The sequence below is a fragment of the Nematolebias whitei genome, chromosome 14 (assembly GCF_014905685.2).
Source record: "Nematolebias whitei isolate Nwh7 chromosome 14, NemWhi1, whole genome shotgun sequence".
NCBI classification, from domain to species: Eukaryota; Metazoa; Chordata; class Actinopteri; order Cyprinodontiformes; family Rivulidae; genus Nematolebias; species Nematolebias whitei.
The window spans coordinates 19,446,679-19,470,195 of NC_056511.1; the positions used below are offsets into that span (position 1 = coordinate 19,446,679).

Below are 23,517 nucleotides of genomic sequence, written 5' to 3' on the forward strand. Positions count from 1 at the left end.
TGATTTTTGTGGTGGTGATTTTGGTCCATTATACGGGGTTCGTTACATTATCACCTGACAAAGCTGTGAATGTTAACAACAAATTGGTGACAGGCAATTGCGAGGGGTTCTCCAAAATGTCTTAATATATTGCGGGGTGGGGGGGTTCACTTCCCTTGCATGAATTGCAGTGGATGCAGTTTTGTTGCTTGACAAACAAGCAAACAAACAAACTCAATTTAGTTTATGTAAATTCTACAGAAATCATTTCAGGCTTCAGACTTCTAAAAACCTTGCTGATGATATAATAATTATTTTAAAAAACTAAACCATCCATCCATTTTCTTCCACTTATCCAGGGTCGGGTCGCGGGGGTAGCAACCTAAGCAGGGAGGTCCAGACTTCCCTCTCCCCAGCAATTTGGGCCAGCTCCTCCAGGGGAATCCCGAGGCATTCCCAGGCCAGCCAAGAAACATAGTCCCTCCAGCGTGTCCTGGGTCTTCCTCTGGGTCTCCTCCTGGTGGGACGTGTCCGAAACACCTCACCAGGGAGGTGTCCAGGAGGCATCCTAAACAGAAGCGCGAGCCACCTCAGCTGGCTCCTCTCGACGTGGAGAAGCAGCAGCTCTACTCTGAGTCCCTCCTGGATGACCAAGCTTCTCACCTTATCTCTAAGGGAGAGCCCAGACACCCTGCGGAGAAAACTCATTTCGGCCGCTTGTATCCGAGATCTCGTTCTTTCGGTCACAACCCAAAGCTCATGACCATAGATGAGGATAGGAACATAGACTGACTGGTAAATCGAGAGCCTCGCCTTTTGACTCAGCTCTCTCTTCACCACGACAGACCAGTACAGCGCCTGCTTCACTGCAGATGCTGCACCTATCCGTCTATCTATCTCTCACTCCATTTTTCCCCCCATTCGTGAACAAGACCCCAAGATACTTGAACTCCTCCACTTGAGTCAGGACCTCCTTCTCAATATTTATCTAAACCTAATAAAAATATTATTTTCAAAACTGTACCCCAGTATGTCCTGACACATGCTCAACAATCTTAGTCTAACAAGGTTAAGTCAGGTCCTCTGGACAGTTTCTTCTTTGTTGAAATGTTTTGTCTTTTGTCCAAAAGACTTCTTCAGTCTGAGGAGCTGCAACAAACTTACTGTAGTCTTATAATCAGTTTGCTGGTGACCGCCAAAACTAGTTGTTCACATACAAAGGAGGACCATCAGCCTAACAACCAATTGTTAATGCACTGATGGCCACTTGCTATTCACAGAGTGCTGAGAGATACTTGCAATAACAAGACGAAATGTTTCAACAAAGAAGAACCCATCCAGATGACCTGATTCAACCTTGCTAGATGTACTCCAGTAGATTAATTCATAAACATGGCCACAGCAGGTACATAGTAGGTCAAGGCAACTTCATTACATATAGTAGTTGACAATAAAATATTGTGCATGGGCAGGAAGTATATCAAGTATTCAAGTTTGAGTTAAATATCTCGGGGTTTTGTTCATGAGTGAGGGAAGAATGGAGCGTGAGATTGACAGACAGATTGCTGCAGCGTCTGCAGTATTATAGACTCTGTACTGGTCTGTTGTAGTGAAGAGGGAGCTGATCTGTAAGGCAAAGCTCTCTGTTTACCGGTCGGTCTATGTTCCTACCCTCACCTATGGTCACGATCTCTGGGTAGTGACCAAAAGAATGAGATTGTGGATACAGGCGGTTGAAATGAGTTTCCTCTGCAGGGTAGCTGGACTCTCCCTTAGAGATAGGGTAAGAAGTTCAGTTATCCAGGAGAGACTCAGAGTAGAACCGCAGCTCCTCCACATTGAGAGGAGCCAGTTGAGGTGGTTCGGCCCCCTGGATGCCTCCCTAGGGAGGTGCTTCAGGCATGTCTGACTGGGAGAAGACCTCGGGAAAGACTCAAGATATGCTGGAGAGACTACAGTATGTCTCTCAGTTGGCCTGGGAACACCTTGATGTCCCCCCAGAAGTGCTAGAAGAGGTGGCTGTGGAAAGAGATGTCTGGGCCTCCCTGTTCAAGCTGCTGCCCCTTGCGACCCGACTTCAGAACAAGTGGAAGGTGATGGATGGATGGGCAGGGAAACTGTTTTGCAAATTATGCACACAAAAACAGCCAATGATTTGTTGAACTTAATCATTCAAAAGCTTGCGGGTTGCTTGGTCGCAAACACTCAGAATTCAGTGAGACTTTAACTGACAGGTTGCCAACGTCTTACAAATGCTAATCTCCAACAAGTCTCCACAAGTCACAGCCTAGTAAGATACTATCCTAACCGTCTTAACATGATGATTTTTGACCCATTTTCCTTGTTTATTTTAGAAATAGCTTTTTAAAATTTGTCCATTTCTTTTTTTAGTTAGTGATCATTTTTCAGTGTCATGCCTGGATTTCTCTCTTTTTGCTTTGCAGGAATGCTTCCTGCAATATCTACTCGCCCCCTTGTAAACTTTGACCTGACTCTCAGTCCTGACGGAACCCGGATCGGGAACCACCGATGCTCCAACTTGCTCGACTTCATTGAGGTCACCACAGGTCACGGCTTCCTCACAGCTTTAACACACAGCAGCCCCGAGAGCATGGGAGACTCTGAGCCCTATCAGTTCAGCAGCCCTCTGCGGGGGAACAGCACTCTGCGCTTCTACAAGAACCTCAACCTGCAAGCGTGCCTCTGGGAGTTTACCAGCTTCTACCACATGTCTGAGCTGCTCTCTGACTGTGGGGGAACCATAGGGACAAACGGACAGGTGAGTGTCTGGGGGGCAGAGAGGTAAAACCTTTGACCAAATCGTAAACATTCCAATCTCAGGTTTTATTTACACCTGCTTGAGTGTTTGGCTTTGTGTACATTTGTGACCCTCGCTGAGTTCCTGTCTGTATGCTCAGCTTGTTTACAGTCTTCTGAATGAGGAGTGTGCATGGACAGAGTGGCACCATATCTGCCTACCTGCACTTTATGTCTCATTCCCTGCATGTTTCTGTTTGCCAGCTCCGTAGACAAACTTGTGACGAGCAGCTTTTAGGATGGAAACATGTAAACTCATACAATCAGACAGGATGTTCCACCAAATCTCCAAATTCTTGCCACAGCTTTTATTCACATGGATCCTGTGGCAAATAGAAAATGAGAGTAGGCAAGTGCCAGTTACAGTTTCAAGGTAGACCAGAATAATACAAAAGGTTACAATGTCAAACTCACCGTATTTTTTTCCACACTTTAAATGCCCTAAAACGAGATAGTAGAGAAAGTACACATTTTCTTTATTTTCCCCTGGAAACGATGGAGAGGAACGATGGTTTGAGAGAGGAGTAAAGGAGGCCATCTTTGTGAAAAGAAATTGTCCATCGTTAAACAGGGGTGGAGGCCTACGTGTTCAATTGTCCCCCTCTTACAATGCTGTGATTGCTAGTATCACTCAGCCCTCTGTGAATAGTAAACAGCCATCAGTGTGCTAATGATCCATTGTTAGGCTGATGGTCCTTCTTGAGCATGTGATCAGCTGGTTTTGGTTGTCAGCAGCAAAACTGGTTGATCCACTCTGAGAAGGTGCTATTTAAGAGACTGAGCTGAAAACAGCTCCTCAGACTGAGGAAGTCTCTCGGACGAGAGACGAAACGTTTCAACATTTTTTTGTTGTTTTGCTTTGTTTTGTTTTTTTGAATGTCCAGAGGACCAGATTGAACTTTTTTAGATTTTTCTACCTGGATTATTGAGCTTGCATCAGGATATTTATTTTCCCCTGTTGCTTCAAACTGTCATTAGGTTGTGTACTGAGGGGTGTGAATTACTCTAAATTTTATGCTAGTAAACAATTCATCCATCCATCCATCCATCCATCCATTCATCCATTATCTTTACCCACTTTCTCCTTTTTGGGTTGTGAGGGTCTCTGGTGCCCATATCCAGCAGTCACTGTGCAAGAGACAAGGAACACCCTGGACAGGTTTCCAGTCCATCACAGGGACACAGAGACATCCATCCATCCATCCATTACCTTTTACCCGCTTCTTCCATTTTGGGTCATGGGAGTCACCAGTGCCCATGTCCAGCAATCACAGTGCAAGGGGCGGGGTACACCCTGGACAGGTCTCCAGTCCATCACAGGGCCACATAGAGACAAACGAGACAAACAACCATTCACTCTCTTACTCACACCTAGGGACAATTTAGAGTTACCAATCAGCCTAAAATGCATGCTTTCGGTCTGTGGGAGGAAACTGGAGTACCCGGAGGAAACACACGCATGCATGGAGAGAACATGCTAACTCAGAAACAGAAAGGCCCCTGGCTGGGATTTGAACCGGTGACCTTCTCGCTGAGAGGCAACAGCTCTACCAACTGTGCCACTGTGCCACCGGAACTAGTTCAATTCAGTTTATTTATAAAGCTCCAAGTCACAACAGAAGTCTTCTCAGTGCTCTGAACAAAATAATTCACATACATTATAAGAGCCAGTTGTTATCTGTCTAAAAAAACCATCAGTCTTCCATCCTGAGCAAGCAAGCTGTGGGCTGGTTGTACATTTTATTTGGCAGATAACGTAGTCAGTCATGGCTTGTCTCTAATTTTTAGGTTACATTGTTCTGAAACATCTGTTTTTGTTATCAAATAAGATCAAGTCAAGTTTATTGTCATTTGCATCACATGTGGTACATGAGGTGGAACAACATTGTGCACCCAGGGTCCCAGTTACACCCAAAAATAGCAAAAATATAAAGTATAAAAAGAAACAATATATAAGGAACTAAATTGCTAAATAACATATATAGCCTACTGCAAACTTGCCACGGAGGCTAATAACCCAGCTAACATCAGCTTGTCTGACTCCCAATGTTACTTTATTACAAACAGCTTCACTTCATAGAAGAAGTAAGATTCTGAGCAATCTTATAAATAAACTGGTTTGATGCGATAGTTTAGTGTGTGTGCATCTTGTAGAGCTTATAAGAAAATAATGTAAGTTTATTCTTCTTTTTTCTTTTAAAAAAACGTATTGTTTCTAGGTACATAACAGTCAGCCAAACATAAAAGTCTAAGGAGAAAACTTCAGGTCCCTAAGTGAAGAGTACTTATTAATTTGGTTAACTGCTTATGATGACATTCAAGTTGCACTATTATATTCATAATGTCTGCCATAATCTGTTAAAACAAATGCATTTTGACTCTCTGTTGTTAATTTTAAAATATCTAAATATTTGCAATGAAAATGTTAAAATTTGCCTGAAATGAAACATTATTGTAAAAGAATGGTTTAATTTAAAAAAGAAATCAGATCAAATATTAGTTTGAAACCTGCCCTTAGTGCAGGAAAATCTACCACAGACAGTAACTAACAACTGGACATGTTCAGTTGTGTTCTCTCAGTTTCCTAATTTATATAAGTGTGTAAAAATTAAATTATCCATAAATTATTATATTAAGTATTTTGACACAGTTACACCCTTAATTTAATAATTACTAGGCAATATGTGATATTATTGAGGCAGCAGTAGAAATAGCATTTCCATCTATTTTTAATAAAAGCAATTAAATCATGTTTTTACATTTTTCTATTTAAAAATTATTATGATATTGTGAAAGTGGTATTTTTGCTCAAGGTTGCCAAACCATCAATCTCATGCTGAGATAATTTGTTGGTGCTGAACATCAATACATGAACATTTCTGTCACCAAAGGGGTTGATAATGATGCAAACTTTTTGCAATCATCATGTCCGACTTCCACTTCCTGTTTACTGTGGTTACATCATAGCAGCAGATATATTTATTTTCCTCACAATCGCTGCAGTTTTTTTACTCCGCGCTGCTATCCTGGGTCAGGATTCAGACTTCTTTGCTCATGTCCTGCTGCTCTTTTGTCTTCCTCCATCCTTTGATCTATGGCCTGTTTTTAGCTGATCAGTCTGATGAATGTATGTGGTTTCGTTTGTACCTGTGTGTGTGTGTGTGTGGGGGGGGGGGGGGGGGCTCAAGAACAAGAAGCCAGAAACAGTGAAAATAGTTGTTACTAGACGCAGCATTTGCACACATTAGTTATTCTTGATGCTCGTCATCCGTCAATCCTCAAGTCGTATTTATTGTGAATGATCACTTCCATTTAAGAGTTTATTTGTTATTTTCTACTTTCAAAAAGTGCTGAAAGGGAGAAAATAAGGCAGGCACTACCTTAGAAATCCAGCTGGTTGCTCAATTATAAACAAAAAACTGACATGATCTAGTTTTTATGGTGTTGAACCCAAGTGCAGGCAGAGGCAGGAGACTCCAGGTAAAATAACTACTGATATATTTTTAAATAAACTAAACCAACTACTGATGGTGCAGCAAAACTTACTTCACAAGGAGGGAGCAGACATGAAGAGGGAAGCCAGACCAAGGGGAAGGGTTAGGTCAGGGGTTGTCAGACATTTTGGGTTCAGGGACCCCCTTCATAATCCTCAAGTTTATTAAATTATTTTCTTCAATTTGTCTCTTTAATGCAATGGAAATATTTGTCTAACATAAACACTTGAGACCTGTTCTTTAATAGCGTTAATCCAATATTTATACTTTTAAACAAGGAGTATTTTTAATTTAACACACACTTAATTAACAAAACATGTAATTTCAACTTCTTAAAATTACAGTTTTGAGAAAATTAACAGCATCAAAAACACCTTTAAAACTTCACTTAACGAACATAATAAATGTATTGCCACTTCTTCAAATTATTACAGAACCTCCTTCATAAAACTGAACAGCAGCAGGCCCGTGGACCCCCGGGGGTCCGGGGACCCCAGTTTGAGAACCACTGAGTTAGGTAATGCCCGAATACCAAGTGACAGGACAGACTATAAATACAAACGTTAATGGGATGAAGTGGAAAACACCTGCAGTGACAGATGTGCACAGGAGCAGAAACACAAGGAACAGAAAAACACTGGAAACGTGCAGAAAGACAGGATAGACAGACAAATTGTCTCCAAAACAGATTATTTAAATCACTAGACAAACATTAAAGGTTTAGTTTTGTGCATCATTTTTACTGGTATATATTTGATCATCTTGACACCGAGTAACAAGTTCAAGGTGGTGAAAACATATTAATATCTGCTTTAATTAGCAAAAGTTCTATTTAATTTCCCATAAAACTCAGCTTTTTAGAAACATGTCTTTAGTATAAATCACACTTTTGCCAAGCCTCAACACCAACTAGTGTTGACTATATTTTACCGACGTGCTAAAAATCATACACGTTTTTGTGCTGCCAATAATCTATTTACTGTATCCGCTGCTTTTGTGTTTATTTTCACGTGTATCGCCTCAATGTTAATAACTAACTAAATTGAAATATATTTATGTAGCCAAACAAATATTATGCTCAATTTTTTTAAATAACTTTAAAGGTAGAGGGATTTTTTTTTTTTAAATATGTGTGTTTTAATGGAAATGTAGTCTTTTAAGCAAAACAAAATAGTCCAAAAACAATTGGTGAGCAGAGACATCTAGTGGTGCTTGTTAGTACTTCATGCTGCTGGCTCTGCAAGCACACATGACTTTTCTGATTTATGATTGATGCATAAAACATGTAGACTTTTTGCCTTTTGAAAACATGGAGTGGAAGTAAAACACATTTTGTGTATGAGGACATTGTGTTCTTTTGTTACATTGTCTCTGCATGGGATGTAGCTTTTTAGCTTGTAAAAACATATAGCTTTTAGATACAATCACACCTTAATATAGACTTCAGTTATGGTCATACATCTTTAGTAAACTGCTTATTAGATGTAAGCACTATTACTTATTACTTATAAGTACAAAATGTATCACCTGCTGTAATGTGTTTGTGTCAATGTGTTGCCAAATCATCTTGTGAACCATCACATACATTTTAAAGCAACTTTCATGAAATAAGCTCCGAGATATGCATCTATAATTGATTAACTTCTGGAATCATCCCAACTTAAGATGTCTGCTGCAGCTAACTAACCTTAGAAATGAATGGTAAAGGCTATAATTTGGTCAGTATTACAAATATGTGCTATCAAAACGCATGTTACAAATAGTGCTCATTAACTAAGAAGTTTGCTTAAAACTTTAGTCTTAACTGTTGACATACACAGTATTCTTTTATCTAGACAGGATGTTTCACTTTCTGACAAAATTAAATGTTTTTTCAAGGACATCTATGCTCAGTAATCTGATTTGTTTTTGTAAAAACATTAAAGTTTCCCGTCTTCACTAATAGCCAAACGAAACCTCTGTACAGGTGCTGAACCTGGTCCAGTCCTACGTGACCCTGCGTGTGCCCCTTTATGTGTCGTATGTGTTCCACTCCCCCGTGGGCTCTGGTGGCTGGCAGCACTTTGATCTGCAGACTGAGCTCCGGCTCACTTTTGTGTACGACACTGCCATTCTCTGGAAGGACGGCATTGGCAGCCCCCCTCAGGCAGAACTACGGGGTAAGCTCTTTTGATGGATGTTGGCTCCCTGTCAAGTCCAGAATTGAATTCAAAATCTTACTTCTAGCCTACAAAGCCCTCAACAACCTAGCTCCATCTTATATTAGAGATCTTATTGTTCCATATTTTCCTAGCAGAGCACTTCACTCTCAGATTGCAGGTTTAATTATGGTTTCTAGAGTTTCCAAGAGCAGAATGGGAGGAAGATCTTTCAGTTCTCAGGCTCCTCGCTTGTGGAACCAACTTCCAGTTTTTGTCAATGAGGCTGACACATTGTCCAGTTTTAAGACTGGGCTTAAAACTTTCCTTTTTGATAAATCCTATAGTTAGGGTTGGCTTGTTATGCTGCTATAGGCTTATACTACTAGAGGACAAATTGATCTAATTTCCTTAAATGAATTGTTAAAATTGAATAGATTTCATTTTATACTATTTCTATATTAACATGTGATTCTCAACCTGCCATTGTGTATCTGTTCCTCTCAAACCCAGCTGGTCGAAACAGATGGCCGCTTGTCTGAGCCTGGTTCTTCTAAAGGTTTCTTTGTCATGTGGGAGTTTTTCCTTTCCACTGTCACCTTCATGCTTGCTCAAGATGAGAGTTCTGTGATGGAGTTAAATTCAAAGCAGTCTACTCCTCAGAAAAATAATGTTAAATTATTATTTTATAAATTAATGTTTCTGTTCAGTGCCCTGAGATGACTTATGTTGTGACTTGGCGCTATATAAATAAACTGAACTGAAACTGAATGTTAATTTATGCTTTTTATTTAATTTGCTATGTTTGAAAAAAATACTTATTGTACTTTTTGTGTGCTTGTGCATGTCTTTTTCCAGGTTCATTGTTTCCCACCAGCATGCGGCTCGATGAACAAGGACGTTTGGTGGTAAACTTCCACACCAGGACTCATTTCAGGGGTCTGTTTGTAGAGTCTCATTCTTCAGGTACGAAATGGTGAAACTGAAATCATCAGTTTTTCTATTCCTCTATAGCTTCGTCAATGGACTTCTCATTTTTTTCTAGAAACCTCCATGTCATCCATGGTGACGAGTGTGGATCACCCCAGCCTGACACTTAACCTCACCCTCGTGAGGAGTGAGTCCACCTACAACCAACCAGTCCAGCAATGGACCTTCATTTCTGATTTTGCAGTAGGACCATATTTAGATTTTCATTGTTTTCTGTAACTTGATCCACAACTTGAATGAATCACAGTAAGGATGGACAGATACACACTGAAAATGCTGCGTCTCTCCCCATCACAGATAAGAGATTATTCTGGTACTTACACACTGAAGCTGATCCCTTGCACAACGATCCAGAACATGGAATACACCGTCCCCCCTGTCTGCAGTCGGAGAGAACCTGTCGCTTTTGATCTCAACATTCGATTCCAGCAAGTAAGACGCTAAAGTAATCTACTTAGAAAGAATGGACTCTATTCACTGTGTTTCTCTTACTGGCTGCATTTTCCACGCACTTACTCAGCTGCATCCTTCTCTAGGTGAGTGACCCGGTTGCAGTGGAATTCAGTTTGAATACTCAAATGTTCTTGCTGTCCAAAAAGAACCTGTGGCTTTCTGATGGATCCATGGGTTTTGGTCAAGAAAGTGATGTAGCCTTTTCTGAGGGTAAGAATTCACATTTCCAGATCTTATGCTATTTAAATTTAGACTTTGCTTTGATAAATGAAGCTATTCCAACACAGTCATCATGCTTGCACTTTGCTTAGTTAATATTACTATAGGATACTGACACAATAACAATGGCTGATATAAACTAAAACTAGTGCATAGCCGGAAGGCATGCAAAGAATAAATATGAAGCATTTTTATAGTCAATTCAACATTTTCACACCAATTTCAGGATTTTGGATTTACCTGTTTTCTTCCTGTTTTAGGTGATACCATATATGGTCGTGTCATGGTGGATTCTGTGCAGAACTTGGGGGATTCTTTCGTCTGCAACATAGAGAAGGTGTTTCTCTGCTCTGGTGCTGACGGATATGTACCGAAGTATAATCCATCCAAGTTTGAATTTGGCTGCCTAGCTGACTCTTCATCGCTGCTTTATAGATTTAAGATTCTTGTGAGTATGCTGAGGTGTATTTTTACTTTAAAAATTACCTGAGAGATTGCTTTAATCGTCTTTTTTATGTCAACAGGACAAGGCTCAGCCAGAGACTCAGGCGCGTGTGTTTGACAACGTCAGTTTTAATGCCGTGCTCGCAGTAGATGATCCAGCAGCCGTGTCTCTAGTCAGACAATCAGGGTCTGATGGATTTAAACTGGACTCTACAGCCATGTTCCAGGTTTCCTACTTTCTACTGTTTCTTTGTGTGATCCATCAGGTACAGATGTTAGAAAGGACTAGCTGTTAGTGCATCAGTCTGATCAAAGTTCACCTCTTTGGTCATTCAAAGATTTTTCTATAAAATACTATCTGTTCCTAACCTTTCCAGAGAACTACTATACTTTAAACATTTTGAACTCTCACTAGAAGTTTCTACTTTTCCTGTCAAATGTTAATCTTAATATTAGAAAGTTGTTTTTGTTGTTGTTGTTTCAATCTACCAATAACTTCTGCATACTTTGTGCTATTTCAGCAGTTCATATGTTGAATTTTAATAGTAAAAATGTTCAATTCATTCAGGTAATGGCTACTAGATGACTTGTTGGGCAGCTGTGGCTGAGTGGTTAGAGCAGTCGTCCTCCAATGCAAGAGTTGGGGGTTCGATTCCACCAGCAGTCACATGCTGAAGTGTGCCTGGGCAAGACACTGAACCCTCCATTGCCTCCGATGTGTGTCCCATCAGTGTATGAATGTGATAAAGCTCTGATTATTCTTTGTATAGATATAGAGTTTTGCATGAATAAAGGAGGACACAGATTGTAATGTAAAGTGCTTTGAGTCTCTTGATAAGATAGAAAGGTGCTATACAGTCCATTTGCTGTTATTGTGTTTTTTTTTGCTACTCTATACTTTTATATATTTCAAAATATTTAACTTTATTTACATAGAAATGCATACAGAAATACATTTCTTCAATTCCTTCTGATTTTTTTTAAATATGCTTTAGCATACTTGTTTAGTTTTTTGTCTTCTTATGCTACTTTTCTAAAGGTTAGTCTTTTGATAATTTTAGCATTTAGGTATCCTTTTGCTACTTTACATTTTACCCAGCCTTTTGTTACTTTCAACTTGTGATTTGTTACTTTTGCTAGCATTTTCCTGCTCTTGTCTGTTTTTTTTTCCCTTTGTTTGGCTTTAACAACACAGTTTCCACTTCCTTAGCAAGACTCAGCAAGGTCATTCAGCACTCGGCGTTCAAACTGCATTTTCACAGGTAGTGCATTTTATTTAATTTTTTTAATTTAATTTTGTCTTGCTATTGTTTCCTTTAGGTTGCTGCAGGCCGTGAATGGTACATACACACTACTTACACAGTTCGCTCCAAAGGGACTGCCAACAGAGGCATGGGAAAGCGCAGCCTGGAGTATCACTCCTTTGGTTCAGCAAATGACAAGTTTGCCTTGACGTCACTAAGCAGAAAAGGTTATCGCAGGAGGAGGTCAGCAGGCCATGAAATCTCACATATTGCTGAAAACATTGGAGTAGACAGCAACCGGGGTACCAACATTATGCACATCACCTTGGACCGCACCAAAAGAAGGTCAGGGCGGTCCAACAACCTGTTCGATGGCCGGGGAGAGCCTAGAGAGTTTAATGCAGATGAGGATGAGGAAGGTCTGGTCAGCCTAGTGGGGGCACTGGTGGGGCTGCTTCTCACTGTCCTCGTTGTTATCACCGTCACACTGGTGCTGAAATCTAGACAGAAGTATGGAAAGACCGGATGGAAGAAAGAGGTGCAGGAGGTGGTGAAAGGGTCCATCAGCACTGATCCCATGCTTGTGGTGAGAATGCAAGACTGCCACAACAGTTCAGAGGTCTGAGCTGTGAATGCACAGATGGACAGACAAAAGTATTAGGGGAGTTTTATATATTTTTATTTTATCTAAAATTTTTTTTTTTTTTTTACTGATATTAATTCTGTAACACCAAAAATGTAGATGGTCAAACGTGTTCAAAACTTGTTAATGGGAGAGGCTGTTACAATATTGAAATCATCAAACAGCACATCACGCATATTTATGGCTTAATTCATATTTTCAGCTTTTGTGTATGATTTACTGTCTCAGATATTGGTTTTATGGAGATAAAAGTGCCTGAAGAAACTCACCTGGAGGCACCTGGAGAAGACTTTTCATATCTGTCCTGCAGACCGAGTCAAAGATTTAATGCTATGAGGGTAACACCAACAAAATAAGTTAAATAATCCAACAAAGGCAAAACTGGTCATCTTCAAGAGATTGTTTCAATTTCCAGTCTGCGGGTATAATATGACAAGGAACGTTTTAAAAATGTTTATTCTTTTTTTTTCTAATATTGTGCTTTATTCTAATAACTCATAAACTCTGTGTCACAATGTTTCATATCTACTTGTACACTCCATGCACACTGTTGTTGATGCACCAAGTGTTTCTGTGAAAATGTCATATTTATTCAAATTAGACAAGAAGTTTTTTTTTTATTTTTTTTTTACAAACAACGTATAGTTTGGGTACGCATGTAAAAAAGACACTCATCTCATGAGTTTTTTTTTTTAATATTACAAAGTTGTTGTTGTTTTTTTTAACACCGTTCTGACTGAGGAGAAGCTCTACAGTGCTGCTTTTGAACTCTTTGTTCCATTAATAGGTTTTGGTGCTGTGATCTTAATTCTCACCCACTAATCTGACATTTGTTCTTCTCACATTCTCTCACTTTTGTTAAAGCCTTAAAGTGATGTGCACCATTTCAGTGTTCTGATTTGTTTTTCTGACAAGCGATGCAAATACAAAGCTGCTTATAGATCTCCATCATGAAAACCACATTCATCATCTCTTAAATCTGTTTATATCATTGGTAAAACAAAATGCTCATGTTGATAAGCCTGCTATAAGCACACGATCAAAGTACCTAATTGTTTGTCTTATTATGGTGCTGTTAATCACTGTACGATTTATTTTTACTGTTTTATCGGGTTATCTGGTGCGTTAATGAATGAACATGTGTTCACCAAGAAATGTGAACATTTTGGATCCAGCTGAAACCCAACTGTATTTTTTTCTTTTTTTGTCTGTTGCTTTGTTTTTACCTTAATGAGTCTGGAAGTGACACCATATCTGACATTAAATGCACTTTCTTGCATCACTTCCTTCACATGCCTACACAAGCTATGCAATGTAATGTACAATAATTACCACAGACACCCCCCCTCCCACCACCACCACCACCCCCCCTCCCACCACACACACACACACACATTCACAACAGTTTCAGCAAAAACAAATGTGGTATTCACTTTGTCTTTTTATGAATAGTCTTTTTTATGTAACCTATATGTAATTAAAATTAAAAAACATGTTTACTGGTGCCTGCTGGTAAGTTGTTGTTAGCTTTCTTTTATTATAAAACAAAGAAAAATTGAAGCAGACATGAAAACTGTCTAAAACATTGAGACTGGATTTGAGTTTTTTGAGCAAGGGAGTGACGATATCCCCTTCATCCATAGCAATAACTTGCCAACACTGAGGGACTACAGTGACAAACATTGCAACCTGCAGCTCTGGGGCCACATATGGTAGTTCTCTGTAGATCCTCTGCAGTATATGTTAGACTGGTACAGGACATGTATGAAGACAGCAGGACAGTGGTGAGATGAGCTGTAGGAGTGACAGCTTCAAGGTGGAGGTGGGATTGCATCAAGGATCGCCTCAGAGCGCTTTCTTCTTTGTACTGGTGATAGACCAACTAACTGCAGGCAGGAATCCCTGTGGACTATGATGATTGCAGATGACATTGTGATGTGTGTTGTGAACAGGGAACAGGCGGAAGAGAACTTAGAGAGGTGGAGGTATGCAATTGAAAGAAAAAGAATGTCTACCGTACCAAGGCAGAGTACATTTGTGTGAATGAAAGAGGCAGGTGGAGCAGTGAGGCTACAGAGGTCACAAAGGTGCAGGACTTCAAGTACTTGGGGTTCAACTGTCCAGGAAAATGGAGAGTGTGGTAAAGAGAGAGTCCAGGCACGATGGAGTGGATGGAGAAAAGTTTCAGGAGTGATTTTTGATGAAAGGGTGCCAACAAAGTCTAAAAGAAAGGTTCAGAGTCAGAGTTCCTTTATTGTCATTTGCACCACATGTGGTACATGTGGTGGAACGAGATTGTGTACTCAGGGTCCCAGTTACATCCCACAATAAAATGAAAAAGAAAAACAATAACATCTAAGATATGAACTAATAAAAACGTTAACTAAATATACGCTAAGCACTAATAGCATAAAAACAATAAAAACTATACGCCAAACAGCAGCACGAACATGAGTCTGTGTGAGCAGATGAGCACGAATGAATACAGCAACATGAAACAGATCAGCAGCAACATGAAACAGATCAGCAGCAACATGATATGGTTTTTCACAGTGATTATTCTTGTTAGAGATTCATGAGTCTAACAGCCTCAGGGTCAAAGCTGTTCCTCAGTCTAGTGGTTCTACACTTAATGCTCCTTAACCTCCTTCCTGAGGGGAGCGGGGCAAAAAGTGTGTGCTGGGTGAGTGGGGTCCTTCATGATGCAGGTGGCCCTCTTCCTGCATCTGTTGTTGTAGATGTCTGTGATGGCGAGGAGGCTGACTCCAACATACTTCTGTGCAGCCTTCACCACTCTCTGCAAAGTTTTTCTTTCTGCAGCTGTGCAGCCTCCATGCCACACGTTGATGCTGGAGCACAGGATGCTCTCCACTGCACACCTCGCTTCCCAGACCAGCTCGCCTCAGCTGCCTGAGGAAGTAGAGTCTCTGTTGTGCTTTCTTGATCAGGCAGTAGTGGTATTGTTGTTTCCCCATCTGAGGTTGTCATTCAGGTGCACAGCACACCCAAGTACTTGTAACTGGAGACCACTTCCACCACAGATCCTGTTCGGGGGGGGGGGGGGGGGGTTCCTTCTGAAGTCCACAACCATCTCCTTTGTCTTTTTCACTTTGATGTGAAGGTTTACAAGAGATTCGTGACATCATGGTTTGGAGACTGTCGTGGCTGGTTACCACGTCGTGTTCAAGACAGCTGAGACATCGCCCTCGGTATAAAAGATTTATTTGACAAACAGGGGTTACAGATATTCAGAGACAAACAATTACATTACAGAAATATATGCATATAATTGGAGCATTAAAGAACGAACCGTCTCGGTCTGGTCTTCCCCGGAAATGCCCGATGAGCGTGTGTCATTTCCGGCTTTTATAAAAGCTTGGAAAAGCTAGCTCTTCTGATTGGTTTAGCCCAGAGCCCTGTAAAGGCTCTCTTTACAGGGCTCTGGTTTGAATATCACGAATTCAACGTGTCATTTTTGTTTCCACGGGAGTACGAGTGTGAAATCTGATTGGTTGTAACCGACGAGCACGCACAAAAATGTGCGCACGCATCTTCGCTGTCCTCTTTCATCACTTCCGGCTGGCTCAGCGTTGTTGACGGAGTCCAGCTTGAAAACATGGCGTCGGCAGCAGGGGCTAGCGACGATTTGAAAAGAGAGCTTTCTTGTGCCATTTGTCTGGAGTTCTTCAAAGACCCAGTCATATTGAAATGCGGACACAATTTCTGTCGCTTTTGTATCTGTATGCACTGGGATGAAAATGGCGGAGACTACGGTTATCAGTGTCCTCAATGCCGGACGGTAAGTTGGCACACAGTTGTGCATTTATTTAACCCTGCTATGTTTTTTAAAACCGAATAAGCGTGCAAAGTCGTTATCAAGCATGGCCTCTCAATAGACATTTTATTAAACATAAATACGTAAATGATGTTATTTGTAAGTATCAACCATATAATCAAAATATCAAGTTTTCAGTTGGTCAGATAATTATTTTTTTATTCAAACGCAATCTGCGCATCCTTGTAGAAACTGTTGCCATGGTACCTGCTAAACTGTCACCTTTTACTAACAAAAACACCGCATTTCATTATTTGTTTTTTCTTAAACATACCATGCCAGAAAAACAGTAGAAGAGACAACTAGAGTATCAAAAAATAGAAAGGAAGTACTTATTAGGTGCAAAGCAAATGTATATGTTTAGCCAAAGAGGTAAAAAAAAATACAACCAAGCAAGTTCATAATAGGAACAAGTAAGATCAGAGATAATGAGGTTGAACACAAAAACAAAACAAACAAAAGTCTCAGCTAAATAAAGATCTTACCAGAAAAAGAATAATCCCAATTCCATCCATCCATCCATTATCTTTACCCACTTCTTCCTTTCTGGGTCGCGGCGGTTCCTGGTGCCCATATCCAGCAGTCACTGTGCGAGAGGCGGGGACGCCCTGGACACGTCTCCAGTCCATCACAGAGACACACAGAGACAAACAACCATTCACTCTCTCACACACCTATTTAGAGTTACCAATCAGCCTAACATGCATGTTTTTAGTCTATGGGAGGAAACTGGAGTACCTGGAGAAAACCCATGCTTGCATGGAGAGAACATGCAAACTGTGCCCAGAAAGGCCTCCAGCTGGGATTCGATCAGGCGACCTTCTCGCTGAAAGGTGGCAGCTCTACCAACTGTGCCACCGTGCTGCCCTGTACAAAACTGCAATCAAAATTCAAAGGGATAAATTGATTGACCTCTACAGAAAGATTAAAACTGCAAAATAACAAGTGTAACAAGTAATATTGTTTGAACATTGTGCAGAAACTCTTTAAAATGCACACATATGATTTAAAATGTGCATGAAACAGAAGCAGCGTTTTGACAGATTTGATGCACAGTGTGATCAGCCTGTGCCCAGAAGGTTTCCTGTGGCGGTTACAGCAATGGAAACAATGGATGCTTTTCCATAATGCACAGTACCATGGCCGGTGAAAACCAAACAGCATTTAGGAATAAATGTCTCATAACAGCTGTCAAGCTTGTGGGTGGAGGGTGATGATCTGGGCTCATGTTGCAGCCACAGGACCAGCACACTTTACAGTAATTGAGTGAATTTTGAGCTCCTCTATTTACTAAAGTGTTTTAAAGTCAAATTTGAGTCTGTCTGTCTAATAGCTAAATCTTAGTCCAAACAGAGTAAACAATGATCCTAATCTGTCTGAAAAGAATAAATGAATCAAAATGTAGCAGTGGTCCAGACCTCAACTTGACTGAAATGCTGTTCTAGTACCTTTAAAAAAAAAAAAAAAAAAAAAAAACACGGTGTAGATACAAATGTCTGCAAATTTCAATGAACTGAAGCTGCTTTGTATAAAGAACAGTGGTCCAAAATCCTTCCACAACCACAAGAGACTAATAAAGTTCTACAGAAAACAACTGTTGTAGAAAATACATATTCACAACATTCCATTGTGGTGAGTGCGTTGGAGGTTGTCGTTTTATTCTTCTGCTGTCTACGGGTCAAAATGACCCTCCAAGGTCAAAGATAAATCTCTAGTCTCCCAACTCTTGGGTTCCGTTAACTCCAAGTTGACACCATTGTTTTGACAAGCTTAAAACTCCCCAGATGTAGTGTGGCTTCATCATCTGTTAATTATCTCTGATGGTTGCAGAACAATCCCTTATGATTTCTTTGTAAAACAAACAAACAGCAAAGAATAAATAACAATATTGTCCTTGTTGAGAGAATATGCACCATGCTCTATTGTTTATTATATAGACTTTATAACCTTCTCTTTTGCTGTTATTGTGAATGATATTAAATGTTTCCCTGATGGAAGAGGTGGAAAAGAGAGCATTGACGTCCTTTTCAGGGACACCACCAAGTCATTGGTTCAGGTATGTTGACGACACCTGGGTTAAAATTAAATCTCAGGAAGTCCAACATTTTACTGACCACATCAACTCTGTGGATAAATACATCAAGTTCACACGAGAAGATGTAAAAAATGGCAGGTTGGCTTTCTTGGACTGTGAGGTCTCAGTCTCTGATAGAGGACATTTGCAAACTGAGGTGTACCGCAAACCCACCCACACAGACCAGTATTTGCAGTTTGACTCCCATCACCCTTTGGAGCACAAGTTAGGAGTCATCAGGACTCTGTATCACAGAGCAGACAGCATCCCCACTAGCTCAGGAGCCAGGCAGAAGGAGAAATCCTACACAAAACAGGCTCTAGAGCAATGTGGATATCCTAACTGGGCCTTCCTGAAAGCAGAGAAGAAACCCAAACAGGACTCCAGTCAGCCAACAGGTGAAAAGGAGGAACCCAGACCAGTGGTCATTCCATATGTTGAGGGAGTATCAGAGAAACAGAGATGTTTATTTTCTAAACATAACGTCCCAGTGGCTTTTAAACCCCAAAATACATTACGGCAAAGACTGGTTCATCCCAAAAATCCAGTCCCCCGGCACAAACAGAGCAATGTTGTTCAGTGTCAGGAGGGTGATCAGTCTTACATCGGGGAAACAAAACAGCCACTGGCCAAAAGGATGGACCAGCACAGAAGATCAACATCATCAGGCCAGGACTCTGCGGTCTACACTCATCTCCAGGCCAGCGGTCACTCTTTCAGGGATGAAGATGTTCACATCCTGGACAGAGAGGAACGATGGTTTGAGAGAGGAGTAAAGGAGGCCATCTTTGTGAAAAGAAATCGTCCATCGTTAAACAGGGGTGGAGGCCTACGGGTTCAACTGTCCCCCTCTTACAATGCTGTGATTGCTAGTGTCACTCAGCCCTCTGTGAACAGTAAACAGCCATCAGTGTGCTAATGATCCATTGTTAGGCTGATGGTCCTTCTTGAGCATGTGATCAGCTGGTTTTGGTTGCCAGCAGCAAACTGGTTGATCCACTCTGAGACGGTGCTATTTAAGAGACTGAGCTGAATACAGCTCCTCAGACTGAGGAAGTCTCTCGGATGAGAGACGAAACGTTTCTACATTTTTTGTTGATTTGCTTTGTTTTGTTTTTTTGAATGTCCAGAGGACCAGATTTAACTTTTTTAGAGGTTTCCCTGATCCTTTATCTATATTATAATCATTCTTGATGTGACTATCAGTAAGGAGACAGCAGAGAGGTCGTCTTTTATTATGTTCGAGACCTTTGAATGATATGGTAGACACAGATTGTAGGAATCCTTGGGAAATGTTTACCTCCAGCGGCTCCCTGCGTGCAGCTGCTGGGTTTGGTTCTGAAACCACTCGGACAAGACAAACGGAAGGGGCAGGCCCTCATGAGTTTTCTACAAACCTAACCTTTTCATTTCAGGAAGTCAGAATGAGTCAGACAGGCATGAATAAGTTCTGTTATTTATGATGAGTAGGCTTTTTTTTTTTTTTTTTTTCCGAAGCTTTGTAATAAATTTGATGAAGTCTCCACCTGATCATTTGTGAAATCAGTTTTTTTTTTTTTCCACGACAGTCTTGAATGTTTTTGTTAATGTTAACAATAAGAAGATAAAGCACAGCTAAAATAAGATGACGCAGTTCAGTCAGGGTTATGTTAGTCAAAACTTAATGTGTTTTGCATATAAATTGTAGAGGTTTGTCATTCTGTGCATGCCAGAATAATCAACTGTTTTGTTACGTGCACACACCAGGGTTTTTCCTACAGTTGTGTTGATTGTTCTTTCAGGTTTTCAACAAGAGAGCTTTCACTAAAAACTACCTGGTGAAGAATCTAGTGGACAAACTGGACAATCTGGAGTCTCTGGCGCCATGTCCTCCAACTTCTAAGCCCCTTAAAGTGGAGGGAAAGTGTGAGCAACACGGTGAAGAGCTGAAACTCTACTGCCAAAGTGACAAAATGCTCATCTGTGTAGTCTGCAGGGAATCCAGAGCTCACAGGTTGGTTGTGATCCATTCATTAATGTGGTCAATAAATGGAGTTCAGGTCTTATAATGCGATGAAAGAGACTGGATATATGCTGAAACGAAGAGTAAATGACTTGATTGGCTTGGTTTGTCTGCCTGCACTCTGCATTATTCAGACATGGACCCTGCTCTGACATGTCGGATGTTTTGTGATCTCACCTGTTTGAGTCGTTGGCTGCGCAGCGGCTGAATGAACGTCCATTTGGGCTGATGGATCACTGGCAGTAGTCCATCTGAAGCTGAACTGAACTTTTTACCTCTTTCAAGGCCGGTCGGCGCGCGGTGAAATGGCCACGTGCGGCTGGTGAAAGTATGACAAGCCGTTTGCCATATAATTGGATCGTCAGTCGTGCGCGTCCACTGACGCAATCAAGACACCGACCCGGCCTGCACGTTATTATAGCCCGGCCCTAATCTGGGTGGGCCGGGCTCCAGGTTCGGGTTAGAAATGACAGCTTTATTGACTAGAGCAGACGTGGGTAACATTTGGCCTGGGGGCTAAAAGTGGCCCTTTGACAATCTCCTTCCGGCCCCCAATATTCTTAGTTGAAAAGAAAACAACATTTAGCTAAGCTGATAAAAACCAGTATTTTATCAAATATTGTCACAAGAGCCAGGTTACAGAAAGTGTCTTATCTTTCCATGCCAGAGAGACGTAGTTTTATCCAACATGCTAACTCGGCTACAACAAGAAAAAGCCAAAAAAAATGTTTGACAAATTATCTGTTTAAAAAATATATTTTCCAATTCTCTCTGTGGCCCTTTGATTGCTTTAAATATCTTGATTTGGCCCTCTGGAAAAAAAAAAATGCTGCCTACCCCTGGAGCAAGGCAGTAAAAAAAAGACCGTACTCTGATATCGCTTGGTAAATGTTGACCTGTTTTCAAAGAGAAAATCCAGTTGTTGCTTTTTGTTTAATGGTAAATTATTAATGGAAACAAAGCGCGCTGATAGTTTGAAAACTCTGGCACACATGGTTACATCTTAAAGGCAGTTTTAAAACGTTGCATCTTTAAGATTGAAAACCTTACTGCTAAAAAGTGCATTTACTACTTTTTACTGAGGTGATTTTAGAAGACAAGTTGAATCTGCATACAATACTTGAACAAAATATCTATTAACTAGATTTCTACAGGGCACTAAAGTTTTTTTGAGTAGTGTGGTTGGGAAACAGCTGTGTAACTGGTTGTTTCACTGTGGTTTCAGACACCACGATGTGGCACCAGTCCCAGAGGTCGTAAATGACATGAAGGTAAGACTAAATATTTGGTCTTTCAACAATAGAAATATGATCATCAGGTAGTAAAATTTGCAGCAGCTCAAATGCAGAGCATCTACGATGCTTTTAATGTTTAGCATGTTTAGCATGTTTACCGTGTTTAATGTAAATCTGATGTGCGTTTGTTACAGATGCAGTTGAAATTGAGGCTGAGGGATCTCAACTGGGATAAGTCGCAGTGCGTCAAAGTTAGGACGGCAGATGAGAGTACTAAAAGTGAAGTGCGGGTAGGATACCTCAAGCCTGTGTATTTTAAGATTTAAAACCAAAAATGACATCTACATTTTTTTGTTTGAGCAAATGTCACCCACTTGTTTTTACACTTTATAAATTATATTGTAGAACTTGTATCAGGCAATGTAATAAGACACATGTGAGCCTACATAGGTAGAACCAAAGATGCCATGATGTCTAGGTCGGGGCCTTGACCCACCAGCACATCCTCTCTGAGTGTACAAGTGACAAGTGAGAGCTGTTATAACATAAGAGATGAGATTATTGTTTTTTTTTATTCTGATGCTATTTGTCTGATCTACATTCTGCACTTCTTCAAAATCCCTGATTTTTTTGCTGTCATTGAGATTGTCATCTGGTTTTTTTGTGTTTTTTTGTTTTACGCAAGATCAAGTCTTTGCATGTTGTTTACCCACAATATGTTCATGTGTTGGATAAAATAAATGTCCTTTCATCATCCACTTATTGAAGCTAAGCCACTCATGAGGACACGAGAAGATTTTTCAACCCAGTTTACTATTTGCATGGGGGCAGAGTTCACACACAGGCTTACTCGGATGTTACATTGAAGCTCCGGTCGCGAGGTCTGCCCACGGAAAGGATAAAGAAGTTATTTTTTAAAATGCTCATCACACAGAGACGAGGTCTGGACGAACTCTGCTTCCCAGCTTGCGGACGAGGAGGTGGCCTTGCAGTTTATCAGAGTGGGCTCCTCAAAGAAGCCTGCAGACACACAAGCAACTACATTAGTTTAACATTAGCTACTAATAAACTTCCATAACCTTTATCTAAATTCCCCTGACGTCATGTTATTCTAATAACTGTCAAACTGGACAATTTACAGTAAATGTGAGTTTTCAGTTTGCCTACGTTGTACAGGACTGATCTGCCAGTTATAGTTGTGGTTATGCAAGTGATAAATTTGGCATTTGAAAATGCTAAGACCATTTTTGCCCTGTTTGATTTCTCTAATTAGAACATTATCACACTTTATTACACATTTGTGTGACACCTCCCACACACTGTGTAATTCAGTTGCTCTGATCAAAAGTCTCTGTTTTCTAGTTAAAGAAACAAAGACTGAAGGAGAAGATCGAAGCAGACGTCGGAGCCTTGGTCCAGTTCTTGCTAGATGAGAGAGACTCCCTGCTTGAGAGCTTGGATGCAGAGGAAGTGGCTGCCATGGCCGTCATAGATGACAACGTGGAAATCGTCGAGACAGAAGAGGCAGCTGTGGACAAAGCTATGTCTGATATTCACAGCTGTATTTTTGGGATAACTAGCTTCGAGGTCAGCTTAACATATTTCTACCAAAAAGTGTGATAAAACTTTCAAATCACAATGACACAACCGTAGATACCGTATTTTTCAGACTATAAGGCACACCGGATTATAAGGCTCACTGTCGATTTTAGAGAAAATTTAAGGATTTTAAGTCTGAAAAATGCGGTATATCTGTTAGCATGTAAAATTTGTGTTGAACTTTCAAAAGGTTTTCAAATTTTAGGCCTGGAACATTATGGTAACTGCATTTGTTTCACACTTGTTTACTTGCACAAACCATTCACCGTGTTTTGTTTGTGTAGAACTGTCTTTAGGAATAACAAAAAAGGTTGAATCATGTCATCTGGACTTCGTTTTTTTTGTTAAAAA

The 23,517-nt window shown here is 40.5% G+C and overlaps 3 protein-coding genes across 4 annotated transcripts in view; 2 read left to right on the forward strand and 1 right to left on the reverse strand.

Annotated features, from left to right (window-relative positions):
• frem2a (FRAS1 related extracellular matrix 2a) overlaps positions 1 to 12,438 on the forward strand; it is a 97,279-nt gene extending 84,841 nt beyond the window's left edge. Inside the window, exons 16-24 of the mRNA XM_037687952.1 lie at positions 2,424 to 2,758; positions 8,257 to 8,449; positions 9,287 to 9,394; positions 9,474 to 9,601; positions 9,716 to 9,850; positions 9,955 to 10,081; positions 10,351 to 10,538; positions 10,615 to 10,761; positions 11,855 to 12,438. Coding sequence (XP_037543880.1) covers positions 2,424 to 2,758; positions 8,257 to 8,449; positions 9,287 to 9,394; positions 9,474 to 9,601; positions 9,716 to 9,850; positions 9,955 to 10,081; positions 10,351 to 10,538; positions 10,615 to 10,761; positions 11,855 to 12,403 — 1,910 coding nt within the window. The 3' untranslated portion in view covers positions 12,404 to 12,438. The remainder of the gene's footprint in view (positions 1 to 2,423; positions 2,759 to 8,256; positions 8,450 to 9,286; positions 9,395 to 9,473; positions 9,602 to 9,715; positions 9,851 to 9,954; positions 10,082 to 10,350; positions 10,539 to 10,614; positions 10,762 to 11,854) is intronic.
• Positions 1 to 23,517, reverse strand: part of smad9 (SMAD family member 9) — a 937,424-nt gene that overhangs the window by 392,563 nt on the left and 521,344 nt on the right. The gene's annotated exons all lie outside the window — the stretch shown is intronic.
• Positions 16,017 to 23,517, forward strand: part of trim47 (tripartite motif containing 47) — a 10,483-nt gene continuing 2,982 nt past the window's right edge. Inside the window, exons 1-5 of the mRNA XM_037687966.1 lie at positions 16,017 to 16,220; positions 20,112 to 20,323; positions 21,558 to 21,603; positions 21,762 to 21,857; positions 22,930 to 23,154. Of these exons, the coding sequence (XP_037543894.1) occupies positions 16,038 to 16,220; positions 20,112 to 20,323; positions 21,558 to 21,603; positions 21,762 to 21,857; positions 22,930 to 23,154 (762 nt within the window). The 5' untranslated portion in view covers positions 16,017 to 16,037. The remainder of the gene's footprint in view (positions 16,221 to 20,111; positions 20,324 to 21,557; positions 21,604 to 21,761; positions 21,858 to 22,929; positions 23,155 to 23,517) is intronic.